At 32.2% G+C, this 21,112-nt stretch overlaps 1 protein-coding gene across 1 annotated transcript; it reads right to left on the bottom strand.

Moving 5' to 3' along the window:
* Positions 1 to 734: 734 nt before the first annotated feature.
* Positions 735 to 20,095, bottom strand: LOC143191270 (uncharacterized). Its single transcript, XM_076396173.1, has 3 exons — positions 19,865 to 20,095; positions 10,188 to 10,949; positions 735 to 1,424 (listed from the first exon to the last, which is right to left on the bottom strand). Exons 1-3 carry the CDS (start codon positions 19,956 to 19,958, stop codon positions 814 to 816), a joined length of 1,467 nt encoding a protein of 488 aa, XP_076252288.1. The 5' UTR covers positions 19,959 to 20,095; the 3' UTR covers positions 735 to 813.
* Positions 20,096 to 21,112: the final 1,017 nt, after the last annotated feature.

Genomic DNA, 21,112 nt, shown 5'->3' with positions numbered 1-21,112 from the left:
TAAATGGGATTAATTAGTCCGTTATTAAAATTCTTCATTTTAAATAAGACTAAACTACAGCCTAAAAATACGAAATAATCAAATTAATCACTATCCTAACGCCTCTTCGATGATAAAAGACAGTTAGATAACATATTAAATTAAAATTTAAAATGATTAATTCAAAGTTATTGAAATAATAATACAAAAATTAAATTATGTAATAAATTAATAAGTGAATTACAGACTTAAACTCAAATCAGAATTAGATTAGAAATATATAAATATATTATTTGTTTACGTTTCCCTTCTGTGCAGTATTATGCGTTGCCTATAACGAAGTATTATATTGATTATTCTCTATAAGAGTGATTATACTGTTATAATTTTAAAGTTATTTAACTATTGGTTTAATTTTGTTGTGTAATAAATATATAATTGCTTATTATGTAAACTAATTAAGTTAATAAATTATAGCTACAGATAGTTATTATAACCATAGAGAGTAGACACAGACTACTCTGTAGACATTAGGCTATATAATTTGAAAATTATTTCTATTTTGCATTAGTTTTTCGTAAAAATATTTTAGTTGTTACCTAAGAAATCATAAAATAGGGTTCTCAATTTCATCCTTGACCTTTAATATCAGACTTTTTGTTCCGGTGAATGATATTTAAAATAGGGTGTGCATCAGTATAAGGCTGGGTCAGAAAGAAGTATTGAATCTATTAAACATTATTTATTGCGTTAATGCGAAAAATATACAAAGGCTGTTAATGCTTAATAAAAATATTTTAGCGACAATAAACACGGTACAGGTTTAATAAATATCTAAAAGCAAAAACAAACGGGACAAAAGAAGTTGTAGTATTCATCTTCATTGAAATCGGTATATACAGAACGAACGTCATCTTCCGTGGTGTCTGATGGTTCGTAGATGTGGACACACTCTTGATTTTTTCTCAAATTTAAAATTGCATTTGCCTGTCTCGGATCACTGGTTTTATTTGACCAATTCTCGACTTGATGGGGTTCTTCCTCTAGACTGGTTGAGTTTCGACGAAATAACGCCGAACAGAAGTTGGAGATTCTGGTGAGGGAAGATATTTTATTTGGGGATTTCTTCGGTGCCACGTCAAAACTGCCAATAGATCTTATGTCCGGTGGTTCACGATTAGTTTCGGTTTTTATCATGACGTCTCTGAAGAAACTGTCGTTGGTACTCGAACTGCTCTCTCGTTTAGTTCTCTTCATGGCCTCCGTTGTTCGAATTTCATCGTACAAGGTAATCTTCTCCATCGGGTTGATTTTGTTTCTTGCGCTTCTCAGGTAAATTTTTCTATTTTTCGTTGAAGACTTTCTACTTGATTCTGATATCGATGCGGGACTTTCGAAATATTGCTCTTCGATTGTTACAGAAGAATTCTGAAGACCTAGAAGATCTAGAACAATATTTTCAAACACAATAAGCAATTTTAATAATAATCAATTAACTTCATGGAAATCGATATATAAATTGGCAGTCAAATAACTGTAGTGAAAAGGAAGAAAAAGAAGAAGAAGAAAAGAGAGATGAAAGTGAGAATGAGGAAAATCAAGATTTATCGAAAGATGATTTACTCGACAGATTTTTAGGTGGGCATACTCAATAGGCAAAGGAAAGCTTCAATTCAACAGTTTGGTGACTGGCTCCAAAACATTTGCATTCTGGTATAAAAATCATTGAGGTCTCGACATATTTGATAGCACGCTTATTTAATGAAGAAGCTTCCGGTATTCTAACCATTCTGAACGAGTTTAATATTACTGTTGGTAGCAGAAGATTATTCCCAAGAAGTTGACAATGGACGCGTAATCCGACAAAATCGACGCTGCTGTCTGTGACCTCCAGAATTTACATAAATTGCCTACCTGGATAAAGAAACACAACACACGGCAGCCGATATCTTCCTTGTACGGTTAAAAAAACTTGTTTATAAACTCTTAAATACATGTACAATATTTTCTCAAAATATTAATAAAACTAGCTTATTCTTAATTATCTAAAAAAAAATCATAAAAATGACCTGAAATAAGCCGTCCTACACCTATATTGCCCCTTAAATAGGTGAAGCAGGGGAATTGTTCTCCATTGTTGAATTGTTGAGACCATTTTTTCGAGTCTTTTAATTGGTTCGTTTGAACTGTGCTCACAAAGTCTTATAAGGCGATTGTTTGTTTCACTTTGTTTATGACACCATTTTTGTGTGCTTGGCGTAGAGTACATTTAATTTTTTTTTTTAATTTTTGTGATTTATTTGTAATCAGTATTATATAAATATGACGTATCTTCAGTCTCAGAAGCGGTTTCTATCTAAAAGAGTTCCACAAAACTAATATACATGGAAGGGCTGCAATCGTAAAACCATTTGTAACTGAAGCTTACCGTTGCGAAAATAGTGCTGTAACGATCATAAAACTTGGACTCTTGATGATTTGAAAAATGCAGTATAATCAAATGAATAATAGTTTACATTATTTCGTACAAACGCACAGTACAAAGGACAAAATTAACTAAATTAACAAATTTACATTTTGGTATTTTTATTGAATTTTTGGGCAGGCTATTTGTCACTAAATAACATAAAAACATCAATTTATCTTGCTTGGCCACGCTTTTGTTTAGCAACGCTTTTAAACTTGTTAGACATATCAACATCAGCATAGAATGACGATTAAAGGAAGTACTGTACTCGTTACATAATATAGAAATGAGTTCTTTTAAAGTTGAGAAGTACTTCATATTCTTATAGATAAAACCTACCGCGAAGTTTTTTACAGTTTAGAAATATCTAGCCAAATTTGTATAAATTTTCCAGCATTTTAAACTTCGTTCAAGTTTTTAAAAAATCCATTTAAGTCACATCACATTTCCAAAAAAAATTGAATTTCTGTGGGTTTTCATTAATAGAGGTATTTTAGTGGCGGATGCTACAATAAAAAATAAAGATTGAATGACTTTTTAATAGATTAGAAACTCCAAAAGGTTATCGAAAACGGTCGGTTTATGAAAAAATATTGCCACTTCTTAATGTTAAAGAACCATCTAAGCATTTGAAAGGCAAAACAATGAATTTTAACAGCTCAATTAAAAAGTCCCCGGCCTGACACATAGATGGCGCCACTAGAATTAAATCCATATGTTTTTTAGTTAGCCCTCAGAAGATGCGTGTATACATTTGACAGCAGTCGGATCATTTGTTTGTAAATTATAGCATTTTGAGTGCAGCAAATTTGTCATTGTGAAATAAATGGATTAAAAAAATTTTGGGTGTTGATAAAATATTGCTTTTTGAAGGGAAAAATACTATATAATTCCCTTCAAGGGTGATACACTGATTATAGCAACCCTCCAACTTTTCGATGCTATTTTTATAATACAATTTGTCCTTTGCTTCAAAATAGGCCTCAGTTTCGACGAAAATTTCTTCCCAGCGAGCACTCTTCTGAGATCTGAGAACAGGAAATAGTCGCTGGCGGACATATCTCGATAATACGGTGGATGAGGAAGCAATTCCAAGGTCATTTCATGGATTTTGCCGTCATTTTCACTAAATTGTGACACGATGCTTTGTCTTGGTGAAGCAGCACTTTCTTTTTCTTCAAATGCAGCCGTTTTCGCCGGTTTCGTCCTTCAAACACTCCAATAACACTATATAATAGTCGCTGTTGATGGCCCTTCCTTTTTCAAGTCAATGAAAATTATTCCATGTGCATCCCAAAATACAGACGCCATAAGATTGTCAGCCGACTGTTGCTTTTTCCCACGCTTTGGAGCGGGTTCATCGTGTACAGTCCACTCGGATGACTGTCGATTGGACTTCATAATGAAATTATGGAGCCATATTTCATCCATTGTCACATATAGACGCAAAAACTCGGATTTATTACGCTTGGTCATCTTCAAGCACTGCTCCGAATATCAACTCGTCGTTGTTTTTTCTCAAAAGCGAGCTCGCGCGGCACCCACTTTGCACAGGGCGCTCTCATACCCAAATATTCCGGAAACTCGGCATCAAGCCAAGTGTTTGCTTCAACTGTATTTTTTCGCTTCAAAAAGCAATATTTTAGGCGAATTATTAACACGCGAAATTCCTTTTTATCCATTTTTATAACAATAACAAAAATTGCTTCACTAATGATCCGACCGCCGTCAAATTTATACACACAACTTTTGAGGGTTAGGGCTAACTAAAAGACGCATGGATTTAATTCTAGTAGCGCCATCTATGTGTCAGGTCGGGGACTTTTCAATTGAACTGTTACAGCAATTTCAACAGATACAATGCAATACTAGAATTATAAAAACATACATTGTTTGTTTTGTGACATCCATTCCCAATCTCGTAAAGGAAGCTTTCTTAAAAAAATCCCTCCCAGAATAAAGCATTAAGCAGAAATTAGCGATTTTCAATAAGCCATTGCATTCAACATTTCTAAAACGAACATTTATATTCAAGGTCGAGTCAATCAGATTCAGAAACTTTTAAATAATGAATAGCCATAATCGTCATAAAAGCCACAAAGCCAATAAATAAGTAATAGAGCTAGGGCAACACACTAGAGTAAGTGTTTTAAATATTTGTATTTTAAACTGAGAACATTCTTGATATAAATAAAATTAAATTTGCATTAACTATATAAATAAATATCCGAATATTTAGGCTTAAAACCATATACCAATTTAAAAATTAAGCATACTAAAACAATTAGAATTTAAATACAAAAGAATATACTACATGATAGTTGCATACACAAATGTTGCATTGTGTGGTTTACTTATAGCTTCTACAATCTTACAACGTTGGAAAAATTAATATCAACCTGTCATTGTTGTTTTGGGAAAAGAAAACAAATGCTAATAGATAAAGTACCAAAGACTATAGGGATCATAAAATATTAGACAACTGAGAACTGTATTTAAACGTGACCATGGTTTTGATAAAGATCAATCGGATCGTCCAATTCACGTCACAGCTTCAAAAAGTAATTAAAAAAAAGTGGCTATACAATGTTAATGGATAAGAGAGTGAAAGTGCGTGAGATTACGGGAAATTGAACGGGAGTAGAATATTTTAGCAACTCATTTGGATATAAAAAAACAACGATTCCCAAGATAAGTGTACCGATTTCTCACAATTAGCACATACTACAATCAATTTACAAAATTATTTATTTTTACGTCAGACCATAACTTCTGATGAAATATTGGTTAATTATATTTGGTACTAGAATATGTGCTGATAATTTTTCCACTTTGAAAAGAAGATTATTGAGAAAAATGGATATAATTAATTTTCATTTTCCATCACTTTCTAAAATTTTTTGTAATTTCTGTGACAACATGGCAGCACCGGGTTGGGAAGGTATTTCGATTTGGCAGCGATCATCGATACATTTTCGAAACATTTTAAAACCCTGTGCCAGCTATGACATGCTACATTGATCTAACCAAGGGCTATTCAGATGGCACTGGTAAGTACACTCAGTGCGACCGAACTTCCGATTCAAGCAACAATTTCACTTAGTTTTAGCGGTTCGTAACACAATACACACTACTAATCCCACCATATACACAAGAATAGTTTAGGGTTATGAATATTCCACTTCGGAGTCGATGCGGATGGCTCCTCTGGACACTCGACCGCTTGACTTCTTGCATTTGATATTATCGTAATAGATCCCCTTTTCATCACCAGTAACAATACGTTATAGAAATCTGTTCTTTTTTGCCTACCAAGCAACGAACCGGATTATTGAGACAGTTCGAAATGGCATTTTCAGTCAATTGTTGTGGTAATCATTTTTGCATCTTTTGTATATTTCCCAACCATGTAAATGCCTGGAAATAGTTTCAACAGCTATCTTAGAGCTATCTTAAATATCTCTGAGAGTTTGAGCTGTGCTTTAGTCCAATAATATTTATTTTCAATTTTTTGTTTATCTAGGTCGTTTTTTGTGATCAACATCACAGTTACAATTTTTAATTGAAGCCAAAAGCGATAATTGGGCTATGACAGAGCAATATCACCAAAAGTTCCTAAGAGCCTTTGATTTATTCAAATTAAATAACATATGTAACAGGTCAATTGAAACGTCCCCGGCATGACACATAAATGGCGCTACTAGAATTAAATCCATATGTTTTTTAGTTAGCCCTAACCCTCAAAAGATGCGTGTATAAATTTGACAGCCGTCAACTTTTGTTATTGTGAAACAAAATGTATAAAAAGGAATTTCGCGTGTTGATAAAATATTGCTTTTTGAAGGGAAAAAATACAGTTGAAGCAAAAACTTGTTTTGATGCCGAGCTTCCGGACACTGCGCCAGGAAAATCAACCACCAGGGATTGGTATGCTAAGTTTAGGCGTGGACAAATAAGCACCGAAGACGGTGAACTCAGTGGACGCCCAAACGAAAAACGGCCGCATTTAAAGGATAAGAAAGTGCTGCTTCACCAAGACAATGCACCGTGTCACAAGTCAGTGAAAACGATGACAAAAATCCATGAATTGGGCTTCGAATTGCTTCCTCTTCCACCGTATTCTCCAGATCTGGCCCTCATCGACTATTTCCTGTTCTCAGATCTTAAAATAGTGCTCGCTGGGAAGAAATTTTCGTCGAAACTATGGCCTATTTTGAAGCAAAGGATTAATCGTACTACAAAAATGGTATCGAAAAGTTGGAGGGTCGCTATAATCAGTATATCAACTTTAAAGGGAATTATGTCGAATTAAAAAAAATGATTTTTCCAAAAAAAATTTGTTTTACTATAGTAGGCCGGGGACTTATCAACTGACCTGTTAATGGGTATTGAAAACACCTAATAAACACCAAATAGCATATCAAACATATTCAGTTATCCGTCATTAAAGTCCTCTAAAAAATGCTCGTCGATAGCACAAAATCATACTTTGAGTATATTAGCTTGAGACGCAACAGCATAATTAATAGATAAGGCTGAAATATAGATATTAGTAATTTACAAGCGGTAGTATGAACCCTAATACCAAAAAAAAATTAACACACACCAAAACAGCGTAAAGTAAGAAAAAATACTGACAAGGCTGAGCATCAGCTGATAAAACTGTACTAAATATACTGGGTCAACAACTCAAATAGAACATATTTTCAGAATGATTAAAGGACTTAGAATATTATCAAGATGCTAATTATTATCATTGAAAGGCGATTAAGAAATTAAATCAATCAATATACAAATACAATTTGCAAAGAAAATGGACAGTTGCAAAAGGAGATAGGGAGAAGACGACATTTAGAAAATGCTTTCCAACCATACACTGTGTACGGATATAATACTTTAGAAACTCATACCTTACAGATGGGAAGATAGAGTTATAAGCACAATAAGTCTAAAAGAAATTGTTAACGGGATTCAAATAATTCTCAAGAGAATCAAAAGATCGCTAGGCTACAATCTAATAACTAGCCAAGCGTACAATACAATTTTAATAACTGTTTAACGTTACACCGCCACCGCAATATGCTCTTATGCAGTTGAAAATTATGAAAATTATTAAGATCCCGAAAGCAGGTAAATAGCTGAACGATAAAATATCTTATAGACCAATATTCCCGCTACCAATTATATCCTAACTCTTGTTAAAATGCTTTAAACGAATTATTGAAGAAAAAAGCACAATAACATTAAAAACCACTGATCTCGGCCCATCAATTTGGATTTAGAAAGCAACACTCGTCAATTGATCAAGTACATTGTACTATGCAAAATGTTTTTAAAAAATGTTTCTACTAGTGTAATTCCGTATGCGAACACAACAAAATACTTTCTCATGACAATCTATGCTAAACTCAATTAGAAAGAGTATGTTAACAAGAAAAGAGCAGAACTTTGTATAAAGCCTAAAAAAAGTGATGATTACTTGAACAAGAATCCAAATTATTGCTACACAACTTAGCGTTTGACCTCTGACATGCATCGGGATCGTGTTTAGTGATAGTACCAACGTGATATATTTTTAAAAAATTATCATTATTATTAGTTCTTCTAGTATTGGCTTGTAGTGAGTGGATAAATAACGTGTAGACTAACTCTTTCGCCTTAACGTCAGTGAAATGATGAATGAAATACAAATAAAATTAGAATCTAAATTGGACCACATAGTACAAGAAACCTTGCGTAAAACCCCGTTTGCAAGCCAAATAACTATATCAACTCCATCAATTCCTTAAGAAATGCGCGATGAACAATATACCACCAGTAAGACAAATGAATAGGATGATGAAACATCTGGAAAATATACACCAATGAATTCAATCGAGGACAAACATGAAGAAGAAGACAACTGACAAAAAGATAAAACTCTCTTTAGAAGGACCATAAGAAAATATACACTCCATACCTTGATATATATATATATATATATATATATATATATATATATATATATATATATATAATATATACCAGATCAGGTCAAGTAATCAAAATTGCCCAACGATGTAAAAACCTTACAAGTGCATTAGAGAAATCTCTTGAAAAATTTCAGAAATTTCCAGTAATATATAGCACTACATATCGGTAAAAAAGTCATAGAATACACTACATGGCATTCACTTTTCAGAACACACCAAACTAATTGCTTACTGAAAAGGAACACGAGGTCAGACAAGTAGTCAACATACTACACAGGACTACAAAAGACCCTGTACCAATATTTTACGTTAATTTAGAACATATTTAATATAAAATATATTAACAATTTTAAAGTTATAATTGAAGGTCCATATAAGAAAACTGTTGAGTGGAAGCACTTATATTAAATTATTTTTAAGTTTAAAGAACAATACGAAAGAACATTTACTAGAGTGAAAACTAGTTGTAATATATGTGTCATGTGTTTTTCAAATTAATAATAATTCTGATTTTAAAGTTTAAAATCGAATAAACATGGATGATACTAATAACTAAATAGATATTTCAGAAAATATAAAAAATGCACCAAATAGTTTTGAATAAAATCATAAAACCATAAATTTAGTGCTAATAATAGTGCTCTTGCCAACTTAAATATATCGAAAGGTGGTGCGTTTACAATTTTATATAAAATATTTTTACAAAGAAAATGAACCGATCTCAAAGAATAAATAAGGAACTTACTAAAATGTAAAAAATAATCAAACTTAGACTTTTAAGACAAAAAAAAGTTGGGCACCGACTTCAAACTGATTTTTATTTAGTTATTACGATTATTAAGTATTTATTTTATTTTAAAACGCTACTTTTATTTTTTACGTTTTAGCGAGTTTTTTATTTAGTTCTTGAAGTCCATTCAATTTTTTTTGTAAAAACATTTTATTTATCTCTTCTTAGTGTTAGACATTTACTAGCCCGTATAAGGAAAAACAGCAATAAAGAAACAATGAAAATAAGGTATGTTTCAGACACTGGGGCCCGCTACCTAGTCTAGGTGATTTGAGAACGATTGGAACCAAACTAGAAAGAAGTTGCTGCTCTGTTGGGAATCGAACCCGCGATCTCCGCGCGTGAACTTAACGTTCTAAGTATTACACCATAGAAACAGTTGCCTATTATGTTTCTACAACTTCTCATATGATATGGTTAGTGCATAAAAAGCAAACTGAATGGCTTTCACACTGAACTATTTCCGATTTTTCGTTACATCCGTTCAACAATAATATTATAGACATATATCAAAATATTTTAGATAAAAAATCTGTAAAAACATTGTACGTGCCTTTGAAATTTGGGGTTTTCCCTCGGTTTCCCCCCTTTCCCCTAACAGATCCTAACTTAGTTCCAATAGGATCACCTCGGAAGGGCACTCTTTCTAATAAAAAAAGAATTTTGAAAATCTGTACATAATCGACGGAGAAATCGGCGAACATACATTAAAAATATATACAATCGAACATCCTCCTTTTTTGAAGTCGGTTAAAAAAAACTTGAACATACCCAGATGACTAAGAGCAATTAAGATTATTGTCACTCGAATGAACAGCAACCTGTGAAGATTGCTTAAAGGCATAAAAAGCAAAAAAGAAACTGTTTTAAAATACTGAAAAGTTAAAACACAATATATTGAACTAAAGTTCTAAAGAACTTTACACAACAAAAGTAAATTAGAGCGAAAACGTATTAAATCATTGCTATGTAGTATTACCTTTATGTAAAATCACCTGGCACGAGTCTGGAGTGGATTTATCTTTCAAGATAGTGTTATCTTCAATAACATCATTCAAATTATTTTCTTGGACCACTGTTGCATTTTGCTTCGTTGGATTATTTTGTCGATTTTCTTCTTTAGTATTCTCATCTTCCTTTGATTTAGGACACTCTTTGTCCGCGCTGTTGAAGTCTAAATTGCATCTATGTAAATTAGTTCGTGCGTGAAGACTTAGAGAGATACCTCCATCAGAAGAGGCCGTGTGAATTTTTGGAGTCACTTCTCGAAAACATCTCTTTTTCTTCGGAGGATTGTAATTTAAATCAAGCAATTCCGTTGATGAGCTGTCTAAATTAAATTGATCTCCATATTGAAAAATAGTTTTTAAAATAGGTTTTGCTTTATCCACAGACTCCGGGCATTTCTCTTCGTTAGAATTACCCACAGTCAACTCTTCGCTGTTTGGTTCTTCTTCAGGATCGTTCTCCGGAGTTATATCAACGTGGTCATCAGTTATTTCGGTAATTTGGCATCCAGTGTTACACCAGTATGGATTTTTGTAGTATGCATCGTAATCTGCTATGTCCATGTTGGCTAATTTCTCCCGTATCAATTGAAGCCTTTCTAGATATTCCATTTTTAAATCATATATTTCTTGATCATCACTGACCGAAGATGAAGCATCAGTGTTCATACCAAGCTGATTGACAGTTTTACTTTCAAGGGAATGGTCTCCAAATGGACCTCCGGAGATCAAACCTAAAAACATATTAAATACTTATACTATCCTTATAAAACATTAGCTTACTTATTACGGTTATATATTAGAATTAATGTAATTGTATAAATGATGGAAATTTTACTGGACTTGCAGATATTTATTTTTGGTGCATTCATTAATATAATTTTGTAGCATCAATACAAAGTGTATTGCTAAAGAAGCTTTCAAAATGTCTAGCTAGCATTTTTTACAGTGGAGCATGGACTTTGAAAGATTTTATTAAAGCTACATATCTGTAATTCTGTAAGATCATTTTTAAAGAAAATATGAGTATATCATTTTAGGATTACTATCATTTAAAATTGCATACAAAATCGGTATTCATGCTCAATCAGGCCTTTAATAAAAGCACTTTGAAGCACGTATTGTCTTTTGGTTTAATAGCTTTTACACCAAATCTATAACAGTAATTATAATTTAGAGAGTGAATCCAACAAGATATAAACATTAAATAGTTTAATATATTTAAAGAACAAAGTTAGTGTAATGTGAAAATATTTTGATCAATAAAATTAACTTATTTGACAAATACAAGAGCTTATGAAAGATTTTTTTTAAACACGAAGTTTAATCAAAGCTCAGAAAAGTGAGTATGGCCTGTTTTTATAGAATAGCAGGTTTTGGAAAACAAAAAAAAAATTAATATCTAGCAGGAAATCGTTCGTTAGGTTTATCAAGCACTGGTATACCACATGCAACATGAATTTATTTTTTCTTTCCGAAAGACTTGGTGCCGTATCAGATGAATGTGGTGAAGGGAATATTCAACTCTTATCGTTCGTTTCATAATAAAAAAAATTTAACCGACTTCAAAAAATAAATAAGGAACTCACTAAAATGTAAAAAATAATCAAACTTAAATATTCACCTAGTAAATTACTCAGTTATTTTATTAACTACTACAATGAATATCCCAAGCAAAAGTACAGCTCGCATGAGGAAATATAGGAATAAGGAAATAATGATTGAAAATAAGGAATGTTTCAGGCACTGAGGCTCGCCACGTCTAGGTGATTTGACAAATGTTTCAACAAAACTAGAAAAGAGAAAATTGCTGCTCTATTGGGAATTAAACCCACGACCTTCGCTTGTGAGCTTAACATTCTAGTTTTTACAACATAGAAACAGTTGCGTGCCGCGTTTCTACGACTTCCCACATGATATGGTTAGTGCTTAAAAAGCAAACTGATTGGCTTTTATACTGAACTACTTCCACTTTTTCGTCACATCAGTTCAGCAATAACAATATACCCAAATATCTGACTATTTTAGATAAAAAATATGTACGTGCCTTTGAAATTTGAGGTTTTTCCTCGATATCCCCCCCTTCCACTCATCTGATCCTAACGTGATTCATTCTTTCGAATAAAAGAAGAATTTTGAAAATCGATCCATAATTAACGGAGAAATCGGCGAACATACATTAAAAAATATTTATATACAGCCAAAAATACAACCTCCTCCTTTTTTGAAGTCGGTTAAAAAATAGCGTCCTATTCAAAGATTACAAATACTTAGAGTATATTCACGGTACCTATTTTTTCTGGTTGTATTACCATATAATACCACCAAATCTATTATCATGCTTAAAATGTTTCAGTTAGAAGAAACAGATTAAAGTAGATATGAAGTTCAGGTATTGATTTTCGTTCTGCTTTCGATTGTATATAGTGGACCCCATATTTGACAGCTTTAGAAGCCGAATATGTATGCCATCCGAAAGTTATTAAATGTTTTCTTACAATGATTCCATTAGGTGTACAAATGCGAAATGAATTTTCAAATCCATTTGAAGTCTCAGCCAGAGTTCATCAAGACGATGTCCTCTCTCCACTCTTTTTCGACATAGTTTTTCAACAATAATGCGAAAAGTTTTTAAAAACAGACCTGGCGTTGAATATGAAGTTACAGGCTTCTTGACAGATCTGATGTTCGTTAACGATAGTGCTTTATTCGGTGATATAGACATTAAGGCTTCTAGCAATCTTCATGATATAGATCGCAGAGCCATATGGCCATTATAGCCAAAATATCAACAATTGATAGTTCTTCTGCTATTGTGAATTTTAAAGGAAACTAGTTAGAAATAGTACAGAGAGATAAAGATAAAATCCGCCTCTATCGCACGCTTATTTTACCAATCATTCTGTACGTCACTGAGACTTACAGCCTGACATTTATAAAATGGAGTTCTTTCAAAGTTAAATCCTCAAATTTGACAGATTTCTCTCCACGATTGGGTTAGAAATAAACTCATATATTTAAGATGAGACTCAGATTACAATGATTTGAATATGTCTGTCGAATAAACGAATCCCTCACAGACTTCTGCAAAGAAGTCGACCTTTTAGATGAAAGATACAGCAAACAGCACCATAAAACATATGCAACAAGATCATAGAAGGAGCGAACAGCGATATTTCGTGAAGAATGTTGGAAGTCCTGCGGCGCCAACAGCAGCATATTGGATGAGTACCAAACCTTCCCTCAAAAGGAAAAAAAACAAAAGACCTACGGCCCTTTGCCGAAAATTTGCAATCACGTTTAAACCTGTGTTTAAACCGATCACCACAGGAGGTGGACACTTCGAAACCAACTAAGTACGTCGTATATTATATGTGTATGTATTTGCTAAAGGTTAAATTCATTGTTGTTTTGCTGAATTTATCTCATTTAATAAAATTATCACTTTACACACACGTGTTTATTTCATGAAGTTTTTTTTGGGACACCCTCTAACTTGTTTTCATGTTTGTTGGGGTCTAATTCGTCGCGTGCATTTTCAAACCTGACGTGACTTCACACGTGTCACTAATTGTATATCAAATATTACTTTTGTTCTGTTACCATTCAGTTACATATTATTTTATGCGTTTCGTGTATTTTACTGGAAAATCATTACGATTTTTATAAGAAATGTTTAAAAACTAAAAATGTTTATCGCGTTGATTCTAAAAAAATAATATAACAATTATCCAACCACAGTTGAAATCACTTCATGCAATTACTATAGTTTATATTATACGCATAAGAATATAGGAATATAAGACGATAATTAGTCCAACTAAGGTAGTCAACAATGGTATTCAAGGAACATGCTGCAGATTGATGGTTTAGTGATGATAGAACACATGATATTTAACGATATTTGTTTCACCTCTATATATTTTTCTTCGCAATAAAATATTTTTAAATAAAACTTTATCATATTTATTTTTACTAAATGTAAGAAAAAAATTATTATAAATTGATCTATGGCCACAAGAAGTCTTATATTCACTCGCCCTTATTATTATTAAATTTCCGATGTTTAGTTATTACTATTTTTATTTAAAGTATGGACAGAATATATTTTTGGTTGTTAGAAGTGTCAATTACGCATGTCGGATGTATCATCTCTCCTAGCCTCCTATTAAAGACTTCTAACTTTATGGGTTAACTGTTTATCCTTTCTATCATTCTTAATGACAAATTTACCACACAGAAGTATGTGGTACTCTTAGGTACTCTTAAACAGAAAGCTAACACGGATCTACTCAACAGCTATTTATAAAGTATAGTTTGTTCGCGGAAGAAACTGGGAAGGTAATAAGTAGACGGATGAAATAACATAACAATAATAACAATGAAAATGTGTAAGAGACGGACATACTATCCAGTCAGCTTTGACTAAACACTCATTTTCTCCGATATTCAGCTCAATAAAGTTGAGCGTTCAGCTAGTCCACAATGTTATTTTGAAAAAAAAACAAGAAAACAAAAACCATAAGATCAAATCTATACCAAATACTATCCTCCAGGTATAGAATGATTCAAAGAGCCAAGAAAAAGCAGGGTACTTAAATAGAATGTTGGATCTTATTTTGGAGCTACAGCACCTGAGCTGAACATCATAACTAAACATCGACGATTGTAAAAAGTAGGGTAATTCTGGTTTATAAACGCGGCTCCATTTCCACAAAGAATAACTCATATATATGTTTTAATATAATAATTTCAATATATAAATGTTTGAAATAATGTCAAATGTCGTATTTTTTCTGCTAACACTATCTAGTTTTCATATCCCAAAACAAAAATCGGTCGGCTTATTAAAACAAAATTTTCTCAAAATTAATATATACTCTATTCAAAGTTTTTTGAATATGGGTCATCGAAGTTTGTGACGTCAAAGAGTCGCAATGTTGCCGCAACAACTCTGAGTTTTAGTTCAGTTTGGCCTTGACATACAAGAAAATTCTAATCTAAATAAAATAACTGAACAAAAACGTAATCAAATATAATTTATTTTAACATTATAGTACATCTAATACATATATTATCGAATGAGTTAAAACTACACTTAAGAATTCTGGTATAATAGTTTGTAGATTAGATTTGTTTTGTTTACATTTAACTCTTTTCCACGCCACCCGTGAGGTAGTTTCAAGGCGCGTTTTTTTATGTAGTGGTACCCCCCTGGAGGCCTAATCCACGTAATTAACAATTGTATATCCGAGAAACGTATTTTACTTTCATTCGAGAGCATATTTACCTTTTCACGTTTAGTTCTTGTTTCCTTCGATGGTCTGTTTACTTGTCAAGTGATATCACTGTATATTTTATTTATTCTGCTACTATCTATGCACACCATTCTTCATAAAATCAATCACTGAATTCTGTCTAATTCAGTTACCATATCTACAAAAGAATTAGTATCCATTCATTCTCTCCTTATACGTTCCAACCTAATGCTCATGTTTAATTTTGAACAATTACAATCATGTATGTGCACACAAATCTTTAACACCCTACAATACCATTTTCTATAGTTATATTCAATTAATTATGTGCATACCTCTAGTTGTTCCACTCTGTCTCAGGAATTTCCAGCATTGCACAGCATTATCACATATCCTGAAAGTTTCCTTCAGTCACCTTCATTTTCCGACTCACTGTCCAATTCAATTACTAAACTGTTAATTTTTAATCTGTCTAAGACATCCAAATAGTTTTTCTTCCACATATCCAAACAGTTCTTGATGGAATATCCTTCTCGACCAGCAATATATCTGCAATTAGTTATTAATAAATATAATGACCAACAAAACCTAATCGAATGCTATTGTAACTTTTACCTTTTTCCACCAATTTTTGCTGTCTTTCCACTTTTTTTGTTACTGTCTTGCCATGAGTGCCACAATGAACAATTTTAAAATATTCAAGTTTCATCAAGATACACGAAATCAAATAGTTTATCTTCTTTGGTCTTATTTTGTGCCTTTAGAATTTGAATTCCTTTTAGAAATGAAGGCAATATCTGAAGGTTCCATTAAACCCCTCTGAGGGTTATCTTTAAACCATTTAAACCCTATGCCCCGAAAGAATGTATGAAAGGATGTCTTACATCCATCAAAAAGCTGCATGTCTCTAACTTTTTTATGTATACATTCCAGACAGACAATTTTTTCTAAAAAATTTTTATTAAATTATGTTTAGATCGATAAAATAGTTTGTATACTTATTGTTCTTATACATTTCGTATATTTGGTTTCGAATAGAGCCAATATTAAGATGGTCAAGATTCGTCACCCACTTTGTATGTAGACGGGTTTTCTTGGGTGAACCTAACTTATTATTCTTCATTTTGTAAGCGATGTTATTCACAGTGCTCACAGTAATATTTAGCCCGGCAGCAAACCGCTAAAAAGCATTTTCAATAAAATTGTAGGGACTTGTATTATTTAATATCATCAATAATTACCTCTCTAACGGAAATTATAGGCAAAAGGATGGCTCCATTAGCTCGTTCCTTTTTGAAAGATTTTATTAAAGCCGCAATCAATTTGTGACCCTGACTATCTATTGTTTTCGGCACTTTCAGACAAAATGATATCATATATTACAGAGAGATAAATAATCAAAGCGCTAAAATAACGTTTGACGGTTTTTAATCTGTAGTAGTAATAACTACTATTTTGAATAATTTTGCGTAAAGTCTGACAACCGGCCGTCGGCCGTTTGTCAGACATATGCAAAATTATTTTATGCAATAGTGTTAAGAGGAATGCTATAATGTATATTGCATACTATAATGTTAAAGTAAAATTATATTTGATAACATTTTTGTTCAATTATTTTATTTGGATTAGAATTTTTTCCAATGTCAAAGCCAAACTGAACTAAAACTCAAAGTTGATGCGGCAACATTGCAATGTTTAAACGTGACAAATATCCATGACCCATCACTAAAAAAACTTTGAAGAGACTATAAATATGTATTATTTAAACGATAGGAGAAAAATCAGGATATGCCATGTGTATTTTATTAAAAAATATTGTTTAAAATCAAATGATAAAATGACTACGTCATGGGTGTTGGAATTGCCCTAACCAGCGGAGTTAATTTTTTTACATTTTAGAGAACAATGTGGGACTAGTTAAATGATTAATTGGAAACATGAATAAACGAGATAGACCTGGTCATAACTTCACCGAAATATAATTACAATAGTGAAAATTATGAAGTGAATTATATAGTAGGAAAGATACTAGGTATTACGTAAGGTTAATTATAAACTAAGTATATATCTAACTATTAATTATAAATATGTTTCCATCGAATATATTATTTACTATTATATTATTAATTTATTATATACTATTATTATACTAATAATTTTAATATCAGTTCTTCAAAATTCAAATGCTACCAGAAAGATACGAAATAGTAATTGACCACATTTAATTAATTAGTTTTAAATAATTGTTAATTTTCACCCAAAGGTGTATTCAATCCATCCCTTAATCTAAATCTAGAGGAATGTGAATAGAAGCTTTGCTATTCGAGAAGTATGAGCATCAAAGTCGAACTGAAGTTGCCCAAATTTTGAAGCTTGATTATTTGAGTTTACAAACAACGAAGCTTGATAATCACTCAACAGCCTATACCACATGAAAATTGAAGTACAAATATCGTAGTTTAGAATGTAACGATGTCAAACTAGAAATATAACCACTATTCACAAGGAATTTTATTGCAATTAAAAATTGTCTAAACTGTCTTATGATCACAAACAATCATTTTGTCGATTTGTTTTAAGAAAAGAAGTAACTCAGAGTGCTACTAGTAATTCATTTGTTTTTTGATGATAGTCCTTTTCAATTGGTGTTAAATACTTGTAGAAGAAACTTTCGTTTAAAAGACTATTGATATTTATGAAAGAAAATATGAAATATCGATGTAAATAACTGTTGTAACAACCTAACCTAACAGTTAAATTCGATAATATTGGCATTTCTCTACATAAAATAACATTTTCCATTTTCATTAAAGAGTTATTCGGTATATGCTAACTTAACACGCTCAAAATTGTATTTTCGACATTCATTACTTTTGTTGTTTGATTTGAAGAAAGCTGCTGTCAAAGCTCGTCAAAGGCTCTCATAAACATATGGTAATCCTTCTCCATCATTTTCTAACTGTCGGTTTAGATTTCAACGATTTAAAAGTGTTAATTTGATGATGTCAAACTAGAAATATAACCACTATTCACAAGGAATTTTATTGCAAGTAAAAATTGTCTAAACTGTCTTATGATCACAAACAATCATTTTGTCGATTTGTTTTAAGAAAAGAAGTAACTCAGAGTGCTACTAGTAATTCATTTGTTTTTTGATGATAGTCCTTTTCAATTGGTGTTAAATACTTGTAGAAGAAACTTTCGTTTAAAAGACTATTGATATTTATGAAAGAAAATATGAAATATCGATGTAAATAACTGTTGTAACAACCTAACCTAACAGTTAAATTCGATAATATTGGCATTTCTCTACATAAAATAACATTTTCCATTTTCATTAAAGAGTTATCGGTATATGCTAACTTAACACGCTCAAAATTGTATTTTCGACATTCGTTACTTTTGTTGTTTGATTTGAAGAAAGCTGCTGTCAAAGCTCGTCAAAGGCTCTCATAAACATATGGTAATCCTTCTCCATCATTTCCTAACTGTCGGTTTAGATTTCAACGATTTAAAATTGTTAATTTTGATGTTAATGACAAATAATAGTGTTTATTAAGATGAGAAAGTTCGAGGACAACGAATTACAGGATTTGTACTGTTTTGAGATGCATATATATTACAGGCAAGGGTCTAAATGAAAGGTCTTAAAGATTCATTTAGAATCACTTAAGAATCGCGGCTTCAATAATTACCAAGCAGAAGTATTGATAAGTGAATCTAATAGGATAATCTCAACTGTAAAATGTAATGGGTGAGTCTAGAAGAGTCATCGACATCGATACTCAAACAGTACATCTATTAAGGTACTAAAATCGAATAAAACTGTTACAAATCAAACGACATATTGGGGCAAAAAAAAACCAGCACGAGTAACAGACGCAATATCATCATCTTGCGTTGCAAGAATTGTGAAACAAAAATGATCAGAATACTTGCAACCACATACTAAAGCTGTAAACCACATACTAAATGATAATGAGTGAAGTGTTTTGATATAAGCTTTGTAAGTATCGGAATGAGATTAAACTGACACTATCGTTTTTATGATGATAGATCTAACAAGTTTCCGCCGCTTTATGCCATGATAAAAAGAGTTTGATTAAAGAAAAAGGGCGATATATCAAAACGTATCAAACCTTCTGTAACATTATACAATATTGTTTGAAACAGACTCGCAAAACAGTATTTGTAAAAAATTATCGAAATTATTACATGAGATACTAAGAATGTTCATGGTGATATTACTTCGCGGTACAGCATTGAAGATAAAAATTCAGAGCCTATATTTATTGCTTTATTTAATAATAATGTCTTATTCAAATGTCATTAACGTTAGAAAAATGTCATCTAATAAAGTATTAAAAATAGAATGTAATAAAATTGTTCACCTGATGTTTTTCGAGGCGAATCCGGATAAGAGGAAAAGACCGAGTCCCCATCGCCCTCACTTCCAGCTTTGCTGTTTTCAGATTTTCTTGACATGTTCAAGCGCAATAACCAGCCAAATTAACGTCATCTTGAAAATAACACATTCTGGTGTCAGACTGACTGAAAATCATTAATTAGAATCGCTGACTGCCTTGTCGGTGTTTAGCTTTAAAGCTGAGACGGTAGGATGAGGGTCGTGACATCGGCGGCCGTAATAAAACGAGATTCGAATGGAAAAACAGACATTAGACCTTCTGAAGAAAATGTAACGTCGAGATTTTATCTGTTAATTATTCGTCGTTGATTTTCTTTAATGAAAGCGTTGTCAGTCGCGACGTGTCACGTGTCATGCTACTGATTAGTGTCAAAATAGTCTTTAATAGTAGTAAAATATTCTTGCTTACATGTATAACATATACCTACAGGCGTTCGCTTCTCTATAAATGTTTTTTGGGTTTTGTACTCTCATATTTTGACCATGGCAAAAGATGACACAGACGTAATAATCTAGATCAAATCAGCTCACACTAAATAACTTGAGCCCACAAATGTATTTATTAGAAGCTAGTCTTCGATAAAGACAGCGATATTTGCTAGCAGATATGATAAGCATTCTACACGATATAGTTTAGTTCGTATTATAGAGATACATGGATTAAGAATAAAGTAATAAAGTACCAACGTACTAATATTAAATAGATGAATGCAGACACATTTAAGTACTGGATATAGATGAACTAACCGGAAATAGATGAATAGAGAAGAAGTGGCGTCTGTCGCTAAAGTCCGATAAACCTTCGAGTCTCTAAGATGTATATAGAGTTAAAATCTAAATTAAAATCAAACCAGAGACAGACCAACTCTCTTATTCGGCCGCAGTCAAAATCGGTTTAGAAGTTCGTGAAAAAGCATAGTCCAGCATTTCCAGCTCAGAATTTTAGATCTTAGAATAACGGCTTACAAAATGTCCAGAAATATTATCGCAGATGTTCTGGATGTTTATTTAGGATGTTTATTTAGGATGTTATTGAAGGATTCTTTAATTCATTCAATCATTCAGTTATCTACTATCAGTAAACATTCCTGAAATCCTCTAAAAGTTTCACAATTCGTAACTACAGAGTCTACAGGAACAATAGCACTTCCGGCAGCAGTGGAGGCACCGCAATCCTGCTTAAAAAGGACATTCAGCACTACTCAATACCTTC

Source organism: Rhynchophorus ferrugineus, unplaced genomic scaffold (assembly GCF_030347505.1).
Source record: "Rhynchophorus ferrugineus isolate W39M unplaced genomic scaffold, kcgeb_rfMv2 rfM2, whole genome shotgun sequence".
Classification (NCBI taxonomy): Eukaryota; Metazoa; Arthropoda; class Insecta; order Coleoptera; family Curculionidae; genus Rhynchophorus; species Rhynchophorus ferrugineus.
The sequence above is the reverse complement of the archived record's forward strand: the minus strand, read 5'-3'. Positions and strand labels throughout refer to the sequence as shown.

Coding starts and splice junctions, on each gene's coding strand:
- LOC143191270 (XM_076396173.1), bottom strand. CDS start 19,958: ATGTCAAGAAAATCTGAAAACAGCAAAGCTGGAAGTGAGGGCGATGGG. Junction 10,950..19,864: donor TTCGCCTCGAAAAACATCAG/GTGAACAATTTT, acceptor ATATGTTTTTAG/GTTTGATCTCCGGAGGTCCA. Junction 1,425..10,187: donor CCAGGTGATTTTACATAAAG/GTAATACTACAT, acceptor ATATTGTTCTAG/ATCTTCTAGGTCTTCAGAAT.